The 22,161-nt window shown below is 44.4% G+C and overlaps 1 protein-coding gene across 2 annotated transcripts; it reads right to left on the reverse strand.

The window, feature by feature from the left end:
* Positions 1-9,784: 9,784 nt before the first annotated feature.
* OSR2 (odd-skipped related transciption factor 2) lies at positions 9,785-17,114 on the reverse strand. 2 transcript variants are annotated; one of them, XM_006859186.1, is made up of 4 exons: positions 16,689-17,114; positions 12,129-12,896; positions 11,077-11,176; positions 9,785-10,358 (listed from the first exon to the last, which is right to left on the reverse strand). In XM_006859186.1, the coding sequence occupies exons 2-4, from the start codon at positions 12,782-12,784 to the stop codon at positions 10,176-10,178; spliced, it is 939 nt and encodes a 312-aa protein (XP_006859248.1). In that variant the 5' UTR covers positions 12,785-12,896; positions 16,689-17,114; the 3' UTR covers positions 9,785-10,175. The 2 variants fall into 2 exon arrangements, with proteins under 2 accessions (XP_006859248.1, XP_006859249.1); XM_006859187.1 differs by having other exon boundaries at positions 9,790-10,276.
* Between the last annotated feature and the right edge of the window lie 5,047 nt (positions 17,115-22,161).

A 22,161-nucleotide genomic window follows, 5' to 3' on the forward strand; every position in this document is an offset into this window, starting at 1 on the left:
GTCGGAACCGACTCGACGGCACATAACAACAACAACAACATATTGGTACATATGTACTTGCATCTTAAATTAGAGATGACTAGAACACAAGTGAAGCGTTGTAAATGTGCTTGCACTTAATACCATCCTAAAATAGAGTAACCTCAAGTTAGGTGAGGAAAGATAAAAGTGTGTAAGAAGGTAGCCATCAGAGTTCTAGAACTGCCTTGTACCTTGGGAAAATTTCAATTTCCTTGTCAGCAAGCACAATGAAATCTTCTCTGTGGTCCTTATTAATATCTAGTTTGTCTATCTGCATGTTTATTGTTTTCATTTGTATTCCTTCTAGTAGAGTGTAAGCTCTAAGGATATAGAGACCTTCTCTCTCTAGTGTTGACCAGTGTATTCCCAGCATTACAGAGAAACTGCTCAGTAACTGTTTGATATGAGATGTTTGCTAAAATCTCTTTCAGCTCTAATAGCTGATCATTTTGTTGAAAAAAAAAGGGGGGGGTTATTTTGAAATTTTTTAGCTCACAGAAAAGTATAGAGACTATTATAATAAACACCCTTATATGCTGGGTGGTACTGTAGCACAAGCACTAGACCACAAGGTCGATTTGAACCGCAAGGTCAGTGATTCAAACCCACTGGCTACTACTCAGAAACCCTATACAGGGTCGCTATAAGTCAGAACTGGCTTGATGACACTTAGCAACAAATATGCATCACTCAGTTTTGTCAAATCTTAACCATTCCTTTATCAGCTTCAAATCTTTTTAAAGAAAGAAAATATCATAAATACAATTGAAATGCCTCCTCACCATATACAAGTTCCTAATTTATCTCCTCTCCTTTCCCAAAAGTGTATGTTGTCCTGAACTGGATGACTATTACTTCAGGAACATTTTTATAATTTTACTATGTATGTATGTTCCTGTTGTGTACTGTTGAGTCAGTTCTGATTCACAGCAACCCTGTATAGGTTTCCAAGAGCAGCTGGTGGGTTTGAATCACCAATCTTGTGGTTATCAGTCCAGTGCTTATCCTACAGTGCCACACTAGGGCTATACTATAATGTTGTTGTTGTTAAGTGCCATTGAGTTGGTTCCAACCCATAGTGAACCTGTATAGAGTTTCCGAAGAGCAACTGGTGAGCTTGAACCTCCAATCTTGCGATTCAAACCAACTTTGCAGTCCAGTGCATTAACCCGCAGCACCACAACAGGACATAAATTACATATATATCTTCAAACTTTACATAAATTATATATATGTGCTTATCATTCTGTAACTTGTTTTTTCCACCATTATGTGCTTGATCCATGTGATAATCTGGTCATTTTTAAGTGCGACGTGGGATTTCATTATAGGAATATTTACAATTTATTTATTTACTCTGTTGGTGAGCATCTGTGTTCTTTTTAGGTTTTCTATAACAAACAGTATTTTACAGTATATTCTGCCTGCCCATGTCTCTTTCTGCAGATGTGCATGACTTTCACTGGTAGAATTGTGTTGAAAAGATTTACATCTTCAACTTTAGTGGTGTAGACTACAATAGCTGATTCACTTGCCTGTGTTCTTACTGAAATGATTGATCAAGTTATTCCTTTTTACTTTCTTTTTCTTGGCCTTGGCAGGAGCTCTTAATCAAGTTTACTAGAGAGCACCACCTTTCTATTTCTAAGTTGTAAAATCTCTAAACAGATAGAAATGGGGCAGAGTCCTTTTAGGAGTTAAAAAAAAACCACTAACATATAATGAGCTTTTAGATGACTTTAGATCAGAACCACAGAAAAACATGCCCATGTCCTGTCATCACGTTATGATGTTTACAACATATCACTGACAATATATGATGTTGCAAAAACACAGTGCCTCACAATAAACATTGCAAAGGCATGTGAATAAGTCCCTCTGAGAACTTACAGCTCTTTAGACCCACTTTACAAATGAAATAATTTTCAGAGCAGGAAACATTAGTTTTTAAGACCACAGCAAAGATAATGGAAATGCTAAGTTCTGACCCTATAATACCAACTAAAACCCACTGTTTTAATGGTGTCCTTAAATAGGCAAAATATTTATTAATTTAGCTTAGTGTTCCAAACGTTGGGTCTTATGCAATGCGTTTAGCTTTTTCCTTCAGATGATTCACTTGGAAAGGCAGGTTATGGGGAAAGTTTCTCAGTCTTAGTTTCTACAATAGAACAGCTGCTGCATTTTAACAGCTATACCCTCATTGAATAAATATTAATAAATAATAATGAAGACGAGAGCATTTGTATTATCAATTTTATGTGGCTTTATTTTTTTGTTGAATTTTCTTATTTATATAAAAGATATAGGCTACAAACAGTGCCGTTTCACTGGGAAGTTCACCTTGGGAAAAAGACAGGAGCGATTGCATTCTACTGTGTCAATGATCCATAGATAATGGGTCACCAGGGGATTTAAGAACTGTATCTTTCAGTTCTTGCCAGAGAGGTCTATCATTGTGCACTGATGTGAATCATAATATGACACACCTTTAGGAATCCTCAAAACCCTTTAGGCACTCTCTCAGCCGTCTTCATGAAGACTTTAGTTAGGAGACTAAAGGTTGTCAGTTAAGGGTCGTTGTTAGGTGCCGTAGAGTCAGGTCCAACTCATAGCCACCCTATGCATAGCAGAACGAAACACTGCCCTGTCTTGTGCATTCTCACAATTGTTGTGGCATCTTATAAGTGATTTCAATAACAGAATGCTTTTCCCATTTCTCCACATTAAATTCTAGTGAATAAGAATTAACTCAGATTTAAAAGTCCATATGTTGTTTACCCACTACATTAGGAGCAGATATATTTACACTGAGCTGGAAAAATGTTGTTGTTATGTGCCATGGAGTCGGTTCCAACTCATAGCGACTCTGTACAGGGTTTCCAAGTCTATGAATCTTTACGGGAGCAGAACACCTCATCTTTCTCCCATGGAACAGCTGGTAGTTTTGAACTGCTGACCTTGCGGTTCGCAGCCTGATTCGTAACCACTACACTACCAGAGCTCCTTTCTTGGAGAGTAGAGGTTATGAAAAATAGATCCAATATAAATTGATTTTTTGTTAAATGAAAACAAAAGTTGCAAGATAATTTTATCCTCTTCATTGTGTAAACTTTCACTGAAAACAGAATACAATATTATTTTTTAAAAAACTAATGTTACACTCTGTAGCTAGAAAAAAGTTTTAATAATTCAAAATCAAAGAAAGTAGAGAAAGGAAATCATAAATATTTTTCAATAAAGAAAATCAACTAAGCCAAAAAACATAACAGTATTATAGTTTAATGCTATTTGTCTGTGTTGAAATACCCACTAATATTTACATATCCATAGCAAAATTTCTAGATGGCTATACCAAAAATTTAAATAGTGGTTACCTCTGAGAGTGGAATTTGGAGGGTTCATTAGTAAGAGGGGGAGAAATAAGAGACCTTTACACTTCTATACTGTTTCTTTCAAGGAGCTCTGGGAGAGTTGGTTGGTTGGGTGCTGTGGAGTTGGTTCCGACTCATAGTGACCCTGTACAGGGTTTACGAGGCTGTGAATCTTTATGGGAGCAGAAAGCCTCATCTTTCTCCCATGGAACAGCTGGTAGTTTTGAACCGCTGACCTTGCGGCTCGCAGCTGGATTCATAACCACTACGCTACCAGAGCTCCTTTCTGGGAGAGTAGTGGTTATGAATTGGGCTGCTAACCTCAAGGTCAGCAGTTCGAAACTACCAGACGTTGATATGATTTGTTGATCTATTTTAGCTTTTGTGAAGTCAATAATAGTTTTCTAAAGCTGCACGGATGCTTACTTCAATGAAAATCCTAAATCTTAAAAGCTAGAAGGGACCTTATACATTTTATAGTACAAATTCTCATTTTTCAGAAAGGAAACTGTTTCAGAGAGATTAAATGTTTTGTCTATAAGAATTCCAGGGCCTAAAAAAAATTAAATTCAACTTCTAACTTTTTGTCATGGCTCATTCCATTCCAACATTGCCTCCTGCTTTGAAAGTTTAGTGTGATGATCATATAAATTATCTAAAAATAATTTCAATTCAGCTTCACTCTTAAAACAAACATATATCCATATGCCAATACATAAAATACTTCTTAAAACAAATTATTATTTCTTTGCACATAATCCATAGTAACAAATCATTTGGTGATACTATTTCAAATAACAAAAATAAATTTTTTATTTCTCTGTGATTTTTCTCATCTTAATCAGTTACCCTATTCTTTCTCTCCTGCTGAAATTTGTGACTGGATTTAAGAAGTAAAATATTAAAGATGAAGATGTCTATTAATATCCAAAGCAAAATGAAAAATCAAATCAGCAATAATAGAAAAGTAGATGAAAGAGACAATGGAAGAGCAGTAAAAACCAAAGCAGAAGGAAATTTGACAACTTCAAGGACAGTGAGTAACTAAATAAAGTGGGTTGAAATTTCTTTTATGTTTATTATGGTAGGCATATAGTAAATGTCTAATGGATAAGATAAAGGGAATGATGGTGTCAAAGGCTAACACAGACGTTCTCAGTCTTTAACACACATAAGAACTACCTGAAGTGTTTGTTTAAAATACAGATTCCTCAATATTTATCACCAGAAATTCCAATGTACCCACTGACTAGGACTCGGAAATAAGCACTCTGGGTAATTCTAATGCTCACACCCTTTGAAACACTAGAATAGAACGATTGAAACCCTTAAAAGGAAGAAAACACAGAACCAGGATACAGAAGCCTGGAGAAAGGATAGGAAAAAGAGATCTTAGTGGAAACCAGGTGAAGAATAGAAGGGAAATTAAAAAGCAAAGATGCAACTAAATTAGAATGGTTTAGAAAAAGCATGAAGGTATATGTGGGGAGGGCTACAAAAAAACAAGCAAAAACTGGCTGGTCAGAGGCAGTCAGGCAAGATTAAACATTTTAAATACTGAGCAAATGAAGGTTCTTAAAAATAATTTATCAACTTTCCTTTATAAAAGCAATGCCAGTTCATTGTAGAACAGTTCAAAATGTTCATTTAGTTTGCTATTCATAAATAGCTATTACATTGTGGTATGTTTTCTGCTACTCTCTTTTTCTGCTTAGTTATTCGTATGTTTGGTTTGATATAATTGGATAACACTGCATAGACTACTTAATTTACTTTTGTCAATTTTTTAAAAAATAACATCAGCTTATTAATAGGACTTTATTTTTACCACCTGCATAACATTCACAAAAAACAGTTCTCCTTTCTTCCTTGTTAACAGAATTCATGCTTGTTCAGGCATTCAAGGCTCCATCTCCATGCCCATAAAGTGGATTTTATTTAGTCTAAATCTATCATGATGGTACTTAACAACAACAACAATATTGGTACAGTAGTTAAGTGGTTGGCAGTTCAAACTCACCAGTTGTTCTGTGGAACCAACTGAAGCAATCTGCTTTCAAGATTGTTGTTTGTTGTTAAGTACCATCAAGTCAGTTCAGACTCACAGCGACTCTGTATAGGGTTTCTAGGAGCTATTAGAAGGTTTAAACTGCCAATCAGTGCTCATCCTACAACACTACAGGCCTTGGAAACTCAACAGGGAAGTTCTGTTGTGTCCTACAGGGTCAACATGAGTCAGAATCTACTTGAGGGCAATAGGTTGTCAATGATTGGCTTAGGAAAGGGCCAGTGACCCAATTCTGGTTAGTGAGATACGAAAGTAAGCCTATAGGTTGGATGCATGGGAGGGACTTCTTAGTTTTTTAAAATATATTTTCTGCTTATGAAAGGCATATGAGGAACTAATGACTGGAGCTGGTGGTTGGAGCTGCTGCAGCCATCTTGTGATCATGAGGGAAGCCAATCTATACACTAATGATGAAAGAACAGAAAAGTGGGAAGAACTGTACTCTAGAGGACTTTGTTACTACAGTTAATTAAGCATCCCTTGAAACTTCTTGTTGTGTTTAAGTCCCTTTTAGTTTTCTATTTCTTGTGGTAGGAAGCAACCTAACAGATATAGTATCATAATTTACTTAACTTGTCTAAATTAAGTAATTTATAAATCTACTTATTTGTAAATAAGGAATTCACAAGTTACATAATTTAGGTTATTTACAGTTTTTTTGATACCAGTGTTTGCCTTCAGATATTTTAAGAGACAAAAACAACATAGCTTAAATAATAATTTGTTTTGGGGAGAAAAAAACCCCAAAAAGCAATAAAGAAAAGAAACAGGAATGAACTTGAAATATCTCGGGTCATCAAAGCTGAATCATTCTGATTCTCCACTCCCTTTATTTCTCATTGCTGTCAGCAGACTTAGTTATCAGTGGCAAGTTACATTTCAGAAAGAAAAATTGAGAAATACACTCTCACTATAACACTAATAAAAGTGAACACAAACAATCCTTCAAAAACAAAAGCCATTCTTATTTACAATGTGTTATATTGCTTCATCAACTGTTTCTCTTTTCTTATAATATTTAAGTTACTTTGGTCATGAGAGAGGCAGCCTATTATGCCATGGTAATATCAGTTTCATCAAAAAATTTGCTGTAGATTCAACGCAATTTTTAATCGATATGCATCTAATCTACCAAGTTGACAATGTTTCCCAAGAATCAAAGTTGCAGCAGGGGTAACTGATTGGACTTTATTTAAGTGAAGAGGTTCAGCCTCTATGTTGGCATCTAAGAAGTGAGTGGAAGAAGCTCACAGTATCTGCCTCTCATCACTAATGATAGTTGGTTCTACTTATGGGATTTCAGATTTGCTGACTTTTAAAACTATTTAGTTGTCTTACAGTTAAATTTTAGAAAGGTTTTGCTCAGGGAAAAGAGGCTATGCCTATACAAAATAGCAATTTTAATTACAATTATACAGCACAAATACTATATGGCCTACATTTCAAGCTTAGCATCAATAAGTGCACCTAATATGAATTCATAAATTTACATTAACAATTGGCTTATAAGGCACTTCATTTTTAGAAAAATTTAAAATTCCACATACAGCTTACAAAATGCAATTAAGTTTACAGTTCAAAAGTAATACTCAGCTGTTGTTCATGAAGTTCTTCAGCACTGTGGTTATGACTCGTGATATTTCCCACTCCTGGCCTCTGGCCAGGAGTATTGATTCATGAGTTGACTATGACAGAGGGTGTAAAGAAAACACAGACTAATCTAAAACTCAAATAATGACTCTTCTCTGAACCAAAAAAAAAGCAGATCACTTTCCTGGGATACAAGATATCCTGTTCCTTATCATGTCTCATGCATTTGTCTCACATACGATTCATTTCCTGCATACTAGGACATTCTAAAGAAGAATCAAAAGCAAAATCCAGAATTTGGAGGGAAACTCACTGTTCAAAAGTTCACATGAGGATCATGTAGAGGGTGTGGAAAGAGTCAACTTTGACAGAGGCTAAATCCTTTTTGAGCCTAGATGGAAGTTGGATTTAAGAGTCTACATTGAAGGGTTGTTATCATATATTTAAAAATTATCTAAGTAGGCAAGTTTCTAAAAAAGGATCACTTTGTATAGAGAATGGCAGAAACTGATGATGAAAATTGGTAGAACCTAAAACAGAGCCAGAACCGTGGCCACATAGTGTATTACAAGCTGGGCTGCTAACCACAAGGTCAACAGTTCAAATCTATCAGTTGCTCTCAGGGAGAAAGATGAGGCTTTCTGCTCCTGTAAAGATTTACAGCTTCAGAAACCATTTACAGGGTTGCTATGAGTTGGAACTGACTTGGTGGCACACAACATTACTACCAAAACTTAAAAACAAAACAAATCCCTTTGCCATCCATTTGATTCGGACTCATAGTGAACCTATAAGACCAAGTAGAACTGCTTCTTAGGGTTTCCAAGATTATAATTCTGTATGAGAGCAGACAGCTTCATCTTTCTCCTACAGAGTCGCTGGTGGGTTTGAACTGCTCGCCTTATAGATAGCAGTCCACCGCTTAATCCATTGCATCACTTAGGGCTCCTTGGCACATAATAAGTGCTTGTTAATGAATAAATTCAGAAATTACAATTACATTCACCTTAACTTTTGAAATGGGATGTGTAGATGGGAGGGGGCACTATCTTCTCCACTTTCTCCTCTGTTATTCCTGTCTCATTTCTAAGTCTGAGTTTTTTCACCTTGAATAAATGTAGAGGAACAGCATTCTGGTCCTGCCTGTGACAGGGACTTCAAGGATATGCCTGCAGTTTGAGAGTGAGCAAGGGTCATTCTTTGATAATTAGACTGAACCCTGAGCACTTGAGCTGGGTGGGGCAGTGAGACTGGCTGCAGGAATAAAGCCTGTGCAATTGGGGAGCTCCAGGCACAGTCAATGGACAACCCTGACGGAAAGCACTTGAGTTAATTCTGTACCAACAGAAGCAGACAATACCTTCATTCCTTGAAATGCCACACACACATGCACTCCCACATCATTCCTGCCTCCCTGTCTCCACTGGAACCTCTGGCAAGCCTATCTCATGTTAGGGTATGCATCTGCATGCACATTAGACACAGGATGGGAGTGGACATTTTGTTAGAGAGAAGTGACCTCCACTGAGAAGCAGAAGCATCCATGATAGCAGGGTGACCAGGGAATCCAGAATAGTTTCAGACACCCCCCCCCCCCCTAGTTAGTTGTGTTGTGCAAGGCACTCATGGAAAAATTTGAAGCTAGTCCTCAAATTCCTTCTGTTCTCTTGCCTGAAGGTGAAACATGCCTTCCTCACGCAAATATACAAATAAATAAGTGAATTCAAGAATACTTATATTTACCCTATTAGTCATTATTAAACAGCTAATGAGAACCTACTAGACCACTGGGCCACAAGACTCCTCAGTGGTCCCCTCTTTGAACACTATCATTTCCCTTTCCTTTTCCACATAGTACTACTGCTTATCTCCATCCAGAGCCTTCCACCCTAATCCTAATCTGTGCTTCCAGGCTGTATTATTATAATAGTTCTGATCCCTTAGGAAAAGGTTGAAATACCTCAGAGGGTGATTACATATTTGTTATGAGCACTATACATGGAATAACCCATACTTGTAGTATTTTGCCAGGGAAACCTTATTAGTAAATTACTTAATTCAATGTGCTTTGCAGAGAAATTCTAACCTTCTAGAAGAAGGGCTCTCCATCCTTGGAAAGGAATACTTTATGCAACCGTAGTTAATAGTCTCCTATTCTGCCTCATCTTCCTGAAAGGTATCTTCCTGTACTTTTCTGTAAGATTGTAGACTTCTTCCCTGAAGGCAGTATAAAGTGTCTATAGTGATAAGTCACAGTGTTCAAAGTCTAACGATGAGAGAAGTTGGACATCATAAACTTTGACAGAGGTCAAGGACTTAAAAATGAAGTGGTGAGAAACTTCTTTCTCTTCTTTTTCCTTATCTTTCTTAGCACTTTGTGATTTCAAGTGGGACAGCCACTGGAGTTACATGTTATTAATATTGATTGATATATCAATTTGATTTAAAGGAATAATACATAAGAGATTGAAACTTTTAAAAGGGAAGAACTTCAGAGGCATCAATTGTTAACACCTTGAAAACCTAAAAAGACAGCAGAATTATTACATTCCAGCATATCAGATTAAAAAAATAAAAAGGGAAAAGCTGAAAATTTCAGTAAAGGAACTGTGAGAAGCCCTCTTCAAAAAAACCAAGGGATAAAGGATACCCGCATATATTGAATTTTAGTGGTAGCTCATTTTTCCAGAATCCAAAGAAAAAACAAGTTAAATAGCAAGACACTTTTACAGGAAGTTTGAAACATACCAAGTTTTATTTTGAAATACAGTCTTTAAAGATAAATTTGACTTCCATTTTCCATATCTAGGTGCATCCAACAAGATACAAAAACAAAAACACAACAAAAACAAAGACCCACGAAATTATGTACAGAGCTCTAAAATGAGCTGTGAATATCTACAATAAACTAGCGTATGCTCTTTGTGAAGGGATGTACGTGTGTGTGACTTTCTACAGTTCTCAGTCCTTGAGAAGAGTTAACTCCTTGGAACTGCAGGTGCTGCTGCAGCAAGGCAAGAGCTGGGGTGAGTAGGGGACTGGGATGGGACCTCCAGGAGGGAGGTGTGGAGAGGTGTCTGGGAAGGGGAGCGGCTGCGGCACGGGACAGATCCTGGGCTTCTCTAGAAGTCCTGCCTCGGGGTGTGAGTCAGACTGTGCCGCCGCAGATCACAGTTTCGCCTGAACACTTTGCCGCACTGCTCGCAGCTGTAGGGCTTGATGTCTGTATGGGTGAGAAGGTGAGTTTTCAGATTACTTCTCTGATTAAAGGTTCTTCCACATGTGGGACATTTGTGTGGAGATTCCTGTTCAGATGTGAAGCAAGCAAAGGATTAATCCTTCACACCACCACGGCACCCTTCGCAATAGTCTGTCTTATCGGTATCACATAACACGCGCATGACAACAAAAGAGGGGATCTGCAGGAACAATTCTGGGCTCCTAATCCTCCAGTCACATCACGAACTCATACTAACAGGCACACACTTGGGTTGATTACATTGATAGCTGCGGGGGCAGACCCCGAGGCCACTACAGTGGGCTTAGTGATTCCCAGCTCTTTACATTTCATCACCCTGTCAGAGGCAGGAAAAGGGGGAAGGAAAAACTCTGCTCCTCTTTGCTAGAAAGATTAAACTATTCCTCAATGTTCTGAAAACTACAAATTATGAGGCCCCTGGGAAAGAGCGTGTATGAGATTTCACCATGCCTCCATTATCAAAATTACCTTTATTTCCTCCCAAATATGAAATCTTTAAATGCAGGTGGATTGGATATAGAATAATTATTCTAAAATTAGAATTTAGAATAAGGAAGTGACTTGTTCATTAAGAAAAATCTTATGTTAAATAAGATTAATTTCATATATTAAAAAAAAAAACCAAGTGTGCTGCTTTTCTCTACCTAGAGAGCTGATCTAAATAGAATCCTTTAGGAGAAAGACACTGCCATTAAACACCTTTTTTAAAACAATTATGATCAAATAGAACCAGTCACTGTTTTGAAGCAAGAAAACAAACTTACCTGCATATGTAAAGTTTTGTGAACTGCTAGAGTTCTAGACTGACAAAATCCTTTCCCACATTCCTGACATTTGAAGGGTTTTTCTTTGGAATGGATATACCTGAAAATCAATATAAGGATTCATTGATAAGGCTTTCACCCAACTTTACCACTATGTGTGGGTTTTTCCTTTGACAAGTACTCAGAATGAAGTAGTGGGAGGACAAAAAGAAACTGGGTTTCCATTATTTATGTTTTTAGATTTTTTTTTTTTTTTTGCGCTGTGTAATTCTGTTTATGGTTAACCTCAACTAACAGACTCTTTAAAACATTCACCGGCCGGCTGGCTTTATCTACACTTGATCGCCCTCTATAGCATATTCTGGAGCTCTAAATCGTGCCGAATGAGTCCTTCTTGGCCTCCACATTTCCTCTGGGATTTACATTGGCCAAATCAGGATGTTAAGGCAAGGCAAAGTGTTTAGGAGGACTGATTTTAGTGAGTCCCTTAGCAGCCATGGAGGCTGGGTACAGAAGATCCAACTAGAGAAAAGCTGGTAGATTCCAGAAAAGATCCCCATCTCCTCTTGGGAAATTGTTAGCTGAATGAAAACACTCATAGTATAGTTATTTCTTCTAGTTACTACTTACTGATGCAGAGTTTAAGGTCAGGCAGGAAAAGTGGGAGTTGTTTCTTCCACCTCAAGACCTCCCTTCCCCTACCCCCAAATAAAATTTAAAGGTTTCTGTGGCAGGTTCTGGGTGTACTTGGGGAAGGAGTAAGAAGGAAAGGAGGAAACAAATGGAGGTGGCAGCCAGGACAACTGGGAGGAAGCTGGGACACCCAACTGGGACCAAGGTCCACCTGATATTTCCTGACCAAGGATGGAAAAAGCCCCTGCTTCATCCCACACAGGAACTTAACAGGCTCAGACTAGGGAAAAGTAGATGTTGGGAGGTGGGTGAAGCAGGCTGGGGAGGGCCTTTGGGGGATGCATTCGAGTTCAAAGGTCGTTCTCATGACACTAGGAAGGTGGTTCTCCTCTCCCTTGCAATCCCTTTCCCTGCCTCACCTGTGATCCCGCAAGTGATCTTGCCTCCGGAAGGCCTTGTGGCAGATGTCACACGTATAAGGCCTCTCGTCTGTATGGGTCCTTTCATGGATGAGCAAGTTGTAGGATTTGGTAAAGTGTCTGCCACAAAATTTGCAGATAAATTCTTTTTTCGTTTTGGACGGCAACCTCCCTCGGGAGGGCTTTCTGTCCGGAGTCAATTTACTGAGGCTGGAGATAGGGTTGCCCAGACCCGGGTTCAGTTTGGTCAGGTCCCCCATCTTGGGGGGGTCCTCCTGTGTGGCGGCCACAGCCAGATTGGCAAAGTCAAAACGGGGCCGGTCCTTGTGCAGGGCTGGCAGAACATGGGCAATGGCCCCCTGCTTGGGGTGGAAGAGGTGAGTAGTGAAGGGCAGAGCCGGGAACGGGAAGCGCGCCTCCATGAGGCCCTGCGCCGCCGCCATCTCAGTGATGGTGGAGCGGGCAATCTCGTGCACATTAGGGTACCCCAGCGTCCAGTGGTTCATGTGCATGGTCTGCACCGCGCTGAGCCCATACAGGCCCTGCAGGTGGTCCACGGCGGCAGGGAAGGTGTTCACGGCCTGCAGGAAGGAGTAATTGGTGAGCTGCAAAGACGGGTGGAGTGGAATGGGTGCCGGCAGGGCCTTGCTCCCCATCTTCTGGGATGCTGGGGCGCGGAGAGAGCCGCTTCTGTCTTCCAGGACTCAGAGGAGGAGGGCGTGGGGTCTCCGGCGAGAACCAGAGAGGCAATAGCACACAGAGAAGGCCCTAGAAACAGCAGAGGAAGAGATTGTGAATATTATTCCTGCAAGTTCGATCTGTCTTTTGGCGCAGAGCAGGTTACCGCATCTTCTTTGTAAACTCTCGCTCTCCGCGGTACTTTATGAAGCCGAGAGGGCGCCTTGCAGAGCTGTCCAACAAGTCCGCCCAGAGCTGGGTCTCAGGCCGGACAGTTCAGTGGGGCAGAAAAGGGTTCCCTGGTGAGCTTGGCGCCCTGAAGGCCCTTCTGGGGAGCCCACAGGAAGGTTGGATTCTAGGCAAGCTGGGAGCAGAAGACGCGGGCAGGAGGAGAACAGCAGGGGAGCTGCGGAGCCCTAGCAACAGCACCTGGTCGGAGAAGCGCGGCCAATCGTGACGGCCGGCGACCTCAACGCTGAAGTGTCTGGGAGTTCCCCAGGGAACGAGGATAGGTTGTGGGTCTGACCCCAACCTCCAGGGCCGGGCTCCTGGCGCCGCTTCCCTGCGGGGCCTCGCTGGGGTGCGGGCGCGCAGCTGCTGGATCCAGTTCCTCCCGGGCAGAGGCCCTAGGAGCGGACCGCCTCGCCCCAAGTGCTGATCTCTCGGAGGTTTTCTCTTTCCTTCCTCCACTGCAGTGCCATTTGTCAGCGATGACGGGCCGCAGGAAAGAAAACCGACACTTTGGGAATGGGTTCGGTCTAGAATCGCCCCCCTCATCTTCCCAGGGACAACCCCTCCTCTAATCCCTCACCAAGATTCCTTCCAGATGGTTCAGGTTTGGGGGGGGGCAGCAGCAGAGGCGCCCCCAGGTCGAAACCCCCTCTCCCAGCCGGATCTTCCAAGTTCCCAGGAGGCCCTGGCAGCTGCCGGACCTGGCACACGGAGCGGCCCTTCACCAGGGAGATTGGAGAGGAGAAAAGGCTTCTTAGGGAGGAAAGGGAAGGAGCTGTGGACGAGCGCTAGTCGGTGGGCTCGGTGCGGCCCTGCTGACCTACAGAAACCTTGTTGGTCGGTCTGGCGGTGTCTCACCAGGAAGACCGGCCTGGGATCTGCGGCCTGGGCCTACTCCCAGCTCCCTGCATTCCAGTGGCAACACAGGGGTCTGATTGCAGACCCAGGTTCCTGGCGGGGGTGGGGTGGGGAGGTAGGTATTCAAGGACCCCCTCATGTGTATTCAGAGAGAATCCACTTGCTGCCACTACCAACCGCATTTCAGTAGCCGGTTTTGCTAGATCGGCGGCCCTGCACCTTTTCTCTTAGTGCGACTCCGCAGGTACGGGACCCACAACCAAGCTTCTCACTGAGAGGGACAGGCAGGCGAATCTGCGCCACTAATCCCCTGGCCTCGCTTTGGAACCCAGTTGGAAGGTGGGAGGTCTGTACAGCCTTCTGTCCCCACCCACTCCTCTCTGGCCAGGATTCTCCAGTGCTTTCTGAAACTTTGCCTGTGGCACCATCTGAGGGTAGACTTTGGGGGCTGGGCTAATGACACCGGGCTCTGACCAGGTAAAATCTGGCTGCCTTAGTGGGACCCACACCTTCCCTCCCTTTTCTGCTCAGGAGACAGGGATTTATTAATGAACCGTTTCTGCCTGGCGGTCTGCGGTCGGGGGAGTTTAGGCCCCGAGTTAATGAGAGGTGTGTGACAGTTAGAGGGTCTCAGTCAAACCATTCAACCGAAACTGTAAACTCCCATTAGTAATAAACTTTCCCACCACTAATCAAGATTCGTTGTTGTCCAACGGCCACCCTCAAGCCCTCTCCTAGAGAGGTAGGAAGCCGGGATTCTCTGAACATACCTGCTCATGTATCTGATTATTTCCTCTTAGATTAAAAATAATTTACATCTTTCTTCGCTTTGCTTTACACAATGAGGATTTTCCACAGATTAAAATATTATTATTTTCCCCTAGTGCTGAAAAGCAGCCTCTTCCCCAGAGAGAGCAAACTACATGGATTCTTTGGTTGTATTCCTAGACTAGATTACCTAGAAATAAACACAGGAGTCGAAGTACAAGTCCGACCATGTTCTGTCTGTGGGGTCACTGTTGATTTAGGGAATTCTATGACCTGTGATTTCCATTCCAGATACACAAATTGAACATAAAGGTTTTATAAAGCTAAGAGCCACCTGCCTCCTTTTTCTACTGATGATTTACAATATAGAATTAACAACTCAATTATAATTCAGCTTGAGGAGGGGTTTTTTTCATTTGCAAAGCCAATGTTTCTTCAGAGAGGAAGAGCAAACCATTGAAGCCTTCTAAACTCCATTTACAAAGACAGTCACCCCCATTACCTGTCAAACATTTTGCCAGCAATCATTAAAGAGTTTAGATTTCCACTTTCCCATTGAGTTGCTGGAAGTATTTGTCAAGGATATTTTAAGTCAATGCAGAGATCTAAAGTACTTTCGTTTTGTCTTGAGTTTCCACACTCCCGTTCAGGCAAACCAGCAATCACCCTTGGTAGTCATTTCTCTACCATCTCATTTCAGATCACTGGTTCCTTTTTAATTTGCAATGAAAGGAACTTACACTGAGCGAAAGAGATACACATTTCGGGAGAGCTGACACTAGTTTTCTTTACAGGAATTTCCAGCTATGTATACACGTTTTTTAAAATTTAGCTCACTGGTTGTTAACAAGTAAGTACAATGTGTGCATACTAGTTGAAGTTCAGCGAAGCTTTCAAAACATTGGAGGAAAAAAGGGACGTGGTAATTTGATAAGCAGCTTCGCTCTTTGGTCATAGGATTACAATATGGAATTACCTAAAAATAATATACAGTAGGAGTCATCTGCTAAAACCTGTTCATTATCTGAGAAAAATGACCTATGGATCGATAGGCTCAATAAATTTTAGTCCAAGCCACAATAGGGTTTTACAGAAATCAGAGAGCTGTAGTCTAAGTGGATCTAAGGAGACTATAAAAATAAAAATGGCCAGAGTAGATCAGGTGAATAGAGAAAAAACGGTCCCTTTGCAGTGCCTCTGCCTGCTCAAGGAGCTAATTAAATTAAGATGCCGCCTTCCTTATAATCTGGGTTGTTTCTTTTTGCTCCCTCGCTCCCCCTGCATGAGTATTTTTCGTGTTCCTACTCGGAAGCAGAGAAAGCAGTTGTCTGCTCTGTTTCGCTCCGGGAAACACCAGCCCTCTTTTGTTCTCTGCTAACAGGTAAGCAGACAGATTCAGCTCTGCCTTCACAAGCACCTTTTCTCTCTCCTTCTTCCTACAACCGCAACTCCTTTAGCGATTTCTCACAAATCCAAAATCCAAACAGGGGAGTTTGCTTTAGACCTCTACGGCCACGGCTGGCAGGGAACAGGACAATTTAAAAGGCCGGTACAGGGTTCAAAATTCTACGCAGGAGGTAATTCACAAGGGCTGAACTAGTTCCCATTTCATATGCACCCTCGGCGTCACTGGTTGCGCAGGCACCATGAACCCGCCAGCCCGCTCGGAGCTACCACGGATGCCGCGGGCCAGGTCGCCCGGCTCTGTAGGGCAGGGATAGAAGCAGCATAGGGTTGAGAAGGTTATCTCTGAGTACGTCGGTTAACTTTTACAAGCAGCCTTTCTGAGTAGAAGCTTAGATAAAACGTCCCCAAACAAAACTAAAACATCGTATTTTAAAGTGTGGATGTTAGCTGGGGTCCGAAGAAGAGAGAAACACAATGCCCCAGGAATGTATCCAAATGATTTCTTTTCCCGATATCTGAACTGTTGGCACGTCGGCCTGAGAATTCGAGCGCTCCCTGCACCCCCAAACTTTTCCTTGATCGGAACGGCTGCAGCCCCTTCCCAGAGTCGTCACTCACCTCCCGCAGAAAAGTCCGCCTGGGCAGTGCCTCTCAGACTCGGTCCAGGCTACGAGACGCGCAGTGAGGCAGGCTTCTTGGATTCGCACAGTGCAAACTTCTTGTTCCGCGCCCAGTCCCGGGAGCCGTGGACATGATCTGGAGAACGGCGAGCAGTCAGCAGTCAAAGCAAGCGCGGCTCCTCACCCTGATCGGAGTTAGTGGACGCGGAAGTGGAAAGACCTCGGCGCCTGGAGCTGGAGCTCAGCGCTGGCCGGTAGCTCCGCGCCTCTGCTAGCCTCTCACTGCCGACTCTGGGTGAGGTCGGAGCTCGCAGCTTCGCAGCGCCATCACCCTCCAGCAGCAAGCGCGCCGACCTCTATCCAGGCCCGCGTCCCTCCCCAGGCTGCCCAGGGCCGAGAGTCTGGGGTTTTAGTAGCAGCCCCGCCTCCCCTCAGGGGGTGGGGGTAGGGGTGGGGGCCTTCGGCAGCAATGCGGGGCCCTCTGCTCGCTGGCTCCGCCTCCGCGCCCGGCGCCCGCTAATGGTCCACTCTGTTTACTTGTGTTTGGATAGCAACTGAGTCTTAAAGGCACAGGTTTGCCGGAGGTTTCCAGGTTCCTTAGCGAAGGTGACTCAGTTTAAAACTCACACATAACCAACAACGCCCATCCCCATCTTTCTTGGTGTCACTTTTTCTTACACTGTTAGAAACTTAACAGTCCTCTCTCTCCTGAAGACCTCGCAGAGAAATTCAAATGGTATTTTGTAGTTTTACTTGGCACGCTAGCCAGCTACATTTCCAATCTTAACACATTTAATAAAACCATCTTTTTCGCAGGGTAAAGTCATCAGTTCTAGGTTACTTTCTCCTGCATATATTACACTCTTCTCAATTTTAACATAGTTGAATACACAATTTTGTAGTTTATGTGTCGTCTGACTTCTAAACGAAGTTTATTTATAAAGGTGGCAATTGATTAATTTTGTAATTACTGCAGCCATCCGTGGAATATCTCAGGAGAACTATCTTCCAATATTTTAGCTTTAATCAGCCAGCGTACATTTCACAACTTGGTCAGTCCGGTGGGCATCAGTAACTCATTGACAAACAATAAGGAATCCATCTGGAATGGGAGTAATCATTTTTAAATTTTAGGAAAATATGGTTCTAGCTTCTCAAACCATATACATCTTCATTCCCAGCAAAAACTGAGTTCATCGTTCAGTCGCCAGGAAATTCAATCGAATTTAAGGGGCAAGGATACATTTTCAGATTTCACTAGTCTTGGACTTGTGTGAGTGTAATTGCAGAAAGCACTTCAGTCACTCTAGCATGCTGATGACTAGAAGTCAGGAAGAGAATAGCACGCACCCATTTTAAGCAATCTTTTTCAGAAGACATCTGTGTGAACAACACTGAGCAAAACGCTCTTCGTCCAAGACGAGTCGTCAGAGGGACTTTAGTCCATAGCAACTTTGCGCTTGAAGGAACACAGAATCGCCAGTCAAGAAACTGTACATTTTAAAAGTGTTCCATCAAAAGATGGAGTTGAGCCTTCCCCAAGAAGAATGAATATAATCTCACTCGTGAGGGGGAGATAAAGGAGAGGGCAAAAACTGTCAAAAAAAGTTAACCAGTGATTGGGGAACCAAGCAGAAACTCTAAATTATTTGAGAAGATAAAACACGTCCTGTTGTATTTATGCCGAAGTGAATGGAAATTTTCGTTTCTTTTGCAAACCATAATTCAAGGATAGGAGATCTTTCAAGCTTCCCTTTCTTTCCAATTAAAATTCGCAAAAATTAAAGAGTAAGCTTGGAGACCTAAGTGATTAATATCCAGTGTTAATTGTTTCAATGTAGACTGGACTAACAGCGTGAAAGCAGTAGAATGCTTGAGTTTAAACAAACGTTTTTCCCTAGTGGGTTCCATGGGGGTGCTTTCATTTTACTGCTCAGTTCTGAGTCCCAGCTGCGGGGATGACTGCGGTGCCTTCTCCCCAACCGCTTCATTCTTTCCGCAGCTTTTCTCAATTTGGGAGATTTGGAAGGAACTTTCTCCATTTTCAGACCCCCGAGACACACACTCAGGAGGTGACCTGAAGCGTATTCCTGTGCTTAGTATTTCCTTTCCACGAAAGTGGAGGCAACCCCCCAGCGATGGGTTTCACACCTTTCCTACCCTCTGTGTGTGTGTGTACGTTGTGTGCTTACCAGCCTGCTTTTCCCTCAGGTTAGACAGAATTTCCACCACCCACGAGTTGCGCCCTCTTCCCGCAAAGCTCCTGAGCCCAAGTTCCCCCCCCCCCCCCATAAACTAGTTTACCTCGCCCACCCCAGCCTCTGAAGTTCCAAAATGGAGTCTGGGCCACGCCGGGCCGAGCGCTGCGGTCGCTGGAAAGGTAGGGAAGAGACGACGAGCCCCGGGTTTTGAGGGAAGCTGCGTGACCTGGCAGCGCCGCTGCAGCCTCCAGGGCCGGCGTCGCGGTGGGCAGGTGCGCGTCCGGATCCCGGAGCTACCCGCTGGCAGAGCGCGGAACGGCACGGCACTACGCGCCCCGGGCCACCTCAGCGCCCATCCAGGCCGGCCTCGAGTTTCTCGGCGATAAGCCCGAGCGAGCCTCTGGTCCCGGCCTGCAGCTAGGGAGCAAGCATGGAAGGGGCCCACCTAAGAGCAGCCTCAAGGACGCGGCTTCCCGATGACAGCCCCAAATTGGCCCAGGAGTGGACGGTGAGGCAAGCCGGAGAGTCCGGAGCGGTCCAACTGCATCCAGGGGACTGTGTTTCTGCCCAGTGGCCCCACACCCTGGAGCCCTTGGGGGTGGGGAGGCTGCAAGACGGCTTCACTCTGACATTTTCGCCGACCCGATCATCTGCTGTCCTTGCGGCTCTGGGCTTTCGATACCAAGGACGCTTCCAGGGAAATGGCTAACAGACAAACAGAAGCGCGCGAGCAGTTGCAGCCCGAACTCGACCTATTGCAAATTTAAGAGCTGAGAGGAAAGGAGAAGGCCGGGGAGAGGAAACGCGGAGGAGGAGGAGGGGGCACGCAGCGGAGCCCCCCTCCCCCCGGCCCACCCAGGCGGCCCTGCGGGTTAAGCAGTGAGCAGGTGTCAAACACACTTCCCGGAGTTACCTCGGAGCCTCTCCAACTCGGAGCGCACGCTGTAAACTTTCTAAAAATCCTTACATTTTCAAAAACAAATTAAGGAAACCCCATCTTTTACTAGCTGCCACCGCCTCGAAGGACTCGCCGCCCTTCTCCCTAGTCTTCCTCTGCCTCTACCCGGCGGGGATCTTTTGCATTTGAGCTTCCCGCAAGGTTTGCCGCCTTTCGCTGGAGCCTGGAGGAGTTGGGAGCTCAGCTTTGCTCCAGTCCGAGTGGACGTAATGAGGAGGCCCGCGGGAACCCAGGAGAAGATCGTGAACATTCCTCTCAGAGCGGAGGGTGGGAAGGCAGGAGCCAAAAGATTAGGGATTTTATCTTAAAAAAAAGTAAGTTCGTGTCCGCGCTCTGAAACAGAGATGGGGTGGGAAATCAGCGGCTGCTGGCGGGAGCTGGGCGGCCCGCGGGAAGAGCCGCAGCGCCCCCTGGAGGTGAGGGTTGCTCACTGCGAGGCTCGGTGAGGGCGGTGGAGTGGCCACTCCCTCTGTTTTCTTTTGAGTTTAGTTCGCGGTCTCCAAGACCCAGCCGAACACTCGATTCCCTTCACCTCACCTCAAGCCCTTTTGCTGTGATAGGAGGATCATGTGCGCGGTAGGGTAGAGGGGCTTGGTCCAGTGATCTAAGCCAAAACCTGCTCTACCTCCAGTACTTCGTGGAGATCCAGCCTAGTGGCCAGCCCCAGCGACTCCCCTTTTGGGGAGTTTCTAAGACCGACCTTCGGGCGTTTGAGGCGGTCGTAACTTCCTGACGGTAGAGGGAAAGATGACAGTTCTGATCCCAACGCAGGAAGCACGAGAATAGTTCGGTCCCGACCAACTCAGATTCCTACAGATTCCTACACCCGGGACACTATCCCAGGCCGGAGAGGCGTGAGGGTTGCTCCACCCCAGCATTTGATGCCCTGTTGGAAGTGGGTTCCCGGGAGAGCGATGTTCTCCTGAAGCTAGAGAGCTGGAAGGGGCGAGGCGGGCTGGTGCCACTGCAGCTTTCTTGGGGCAGTCTCATGTGTGCTAGGCCCTCCCGCCCATTCCTTCGAGGTGGGCCAACAAGCCGACCTCAGCAGAGAGGGGATGAGGGGTCAACGCCCCGTCAGCCCCAGTATTGAAGGACTCCCAGTTTCCGAGAAGAGCGAGTTGCCTAAGGAGATCCGAGACTAGTTCTGGGGTGCGGGGAGAGTTACAAGGCCATAGCTTGTGATGGACAAGCTTGGATAGATTCTTCCGTAAGACTCCAGGCCTCCCCTTCATCACCTTACCCCACCCCTCATGAGCCGCTTGGTGCCACCGCGGGCCTGGACGGTGAGAGCTAGCCCCGCACCTTGACACTTCTTGGAGTCCCTAGAGGTCGCTGAGAACGCAAGCCGGCGAGTGCCAGGCTCCGGTACGTGCTGGTCGCAACCCTGGCGCCATCCTCTGGCACTGACGGTGGCTCCCAGGGAGTGCGGGGACTGAGCGCGCTTTCGCCTCCAGTGCTAGCAGGAAGGCTGACCTCTTACCAGATCATCTCCTAAACTCCCGGGTCAAGGAACAGCTTTGAATTCAAGGCGCTTTTCTAATGGTTTACAGAAGACGTTGATGATGACAGAAGGCAAGATCTAGGCGACTCGAAAGAGGGAGGGACCTGAGGAAAGAGTCCCTCTCCAGGCTGCCCCACCTTGCCCTGCGTGGAAGAACCCGTACGCACTACCCAAAGACCATGCTCAGAAAATCCTCATTGGGATTTCTCTCGTTTGTTTGTTAACGCTTAAACACTGGGGACATTTAAACAAAAATCTTGATTTCCAATAAGATCCACTCTTAATGCGGCAGTGTGCTAGCTGGAACTTCTCTGGTCACCATGGTCTGTTTAACAATGCCGGGGCCTCGAATGCCTCGGAGTTTCCAACCCTAGCTGCAAGAGATCGTTTCTCTGGATTGCTGGGATCTCTGCCGAGTAACTTCGAGAGTAGCGGTTCTCAAAGTGTTGTCTAATAGCAGCAGCAGCAGCAGCAGCAGCAAGATCTGGAACGTGTTAGAAATGTAAATTCTAAGGCCCCACTGAATAAGAAACTCTAGGACTGGAAGGAACCCTGCAATCTGTTTGAACAAGCCCTCCAGGCGATTCGGATGCACACTAAAAAAGCTACAACACTACCAACCTACACACCAAATTAACATTTGGGAACAATTGCGCTCGCGTGTTTGTCTGTGTCAGTATCTTCCCGCTCTCTTTCTCGCCTCCTCTCCTCCCCTTCTTCGTATTCTCCAGAGAAAGTACTCGTAAACATCTGGCCTAGGACCGCTTTTCATTTATCCATTCACTAGTTATTTTGCTCACTTTCCCATTCA

Source organism: Chrysochloris asiatica, unplaced genomic scaffold (assembly GCF_000296735.1).
Source record: "Chrysochloris asiatica unplaced genomic scaffold, ChrAsi1.0 scaffold00031, whole genome shotgun sequence".
Classification (NCBI taxonomy): Eukaryota; Metazoa; Chordata; class Mammalia; order Afrosoricida; family Chrysochloridae; genus Chrysochloris; species Chrysochloris asiatica.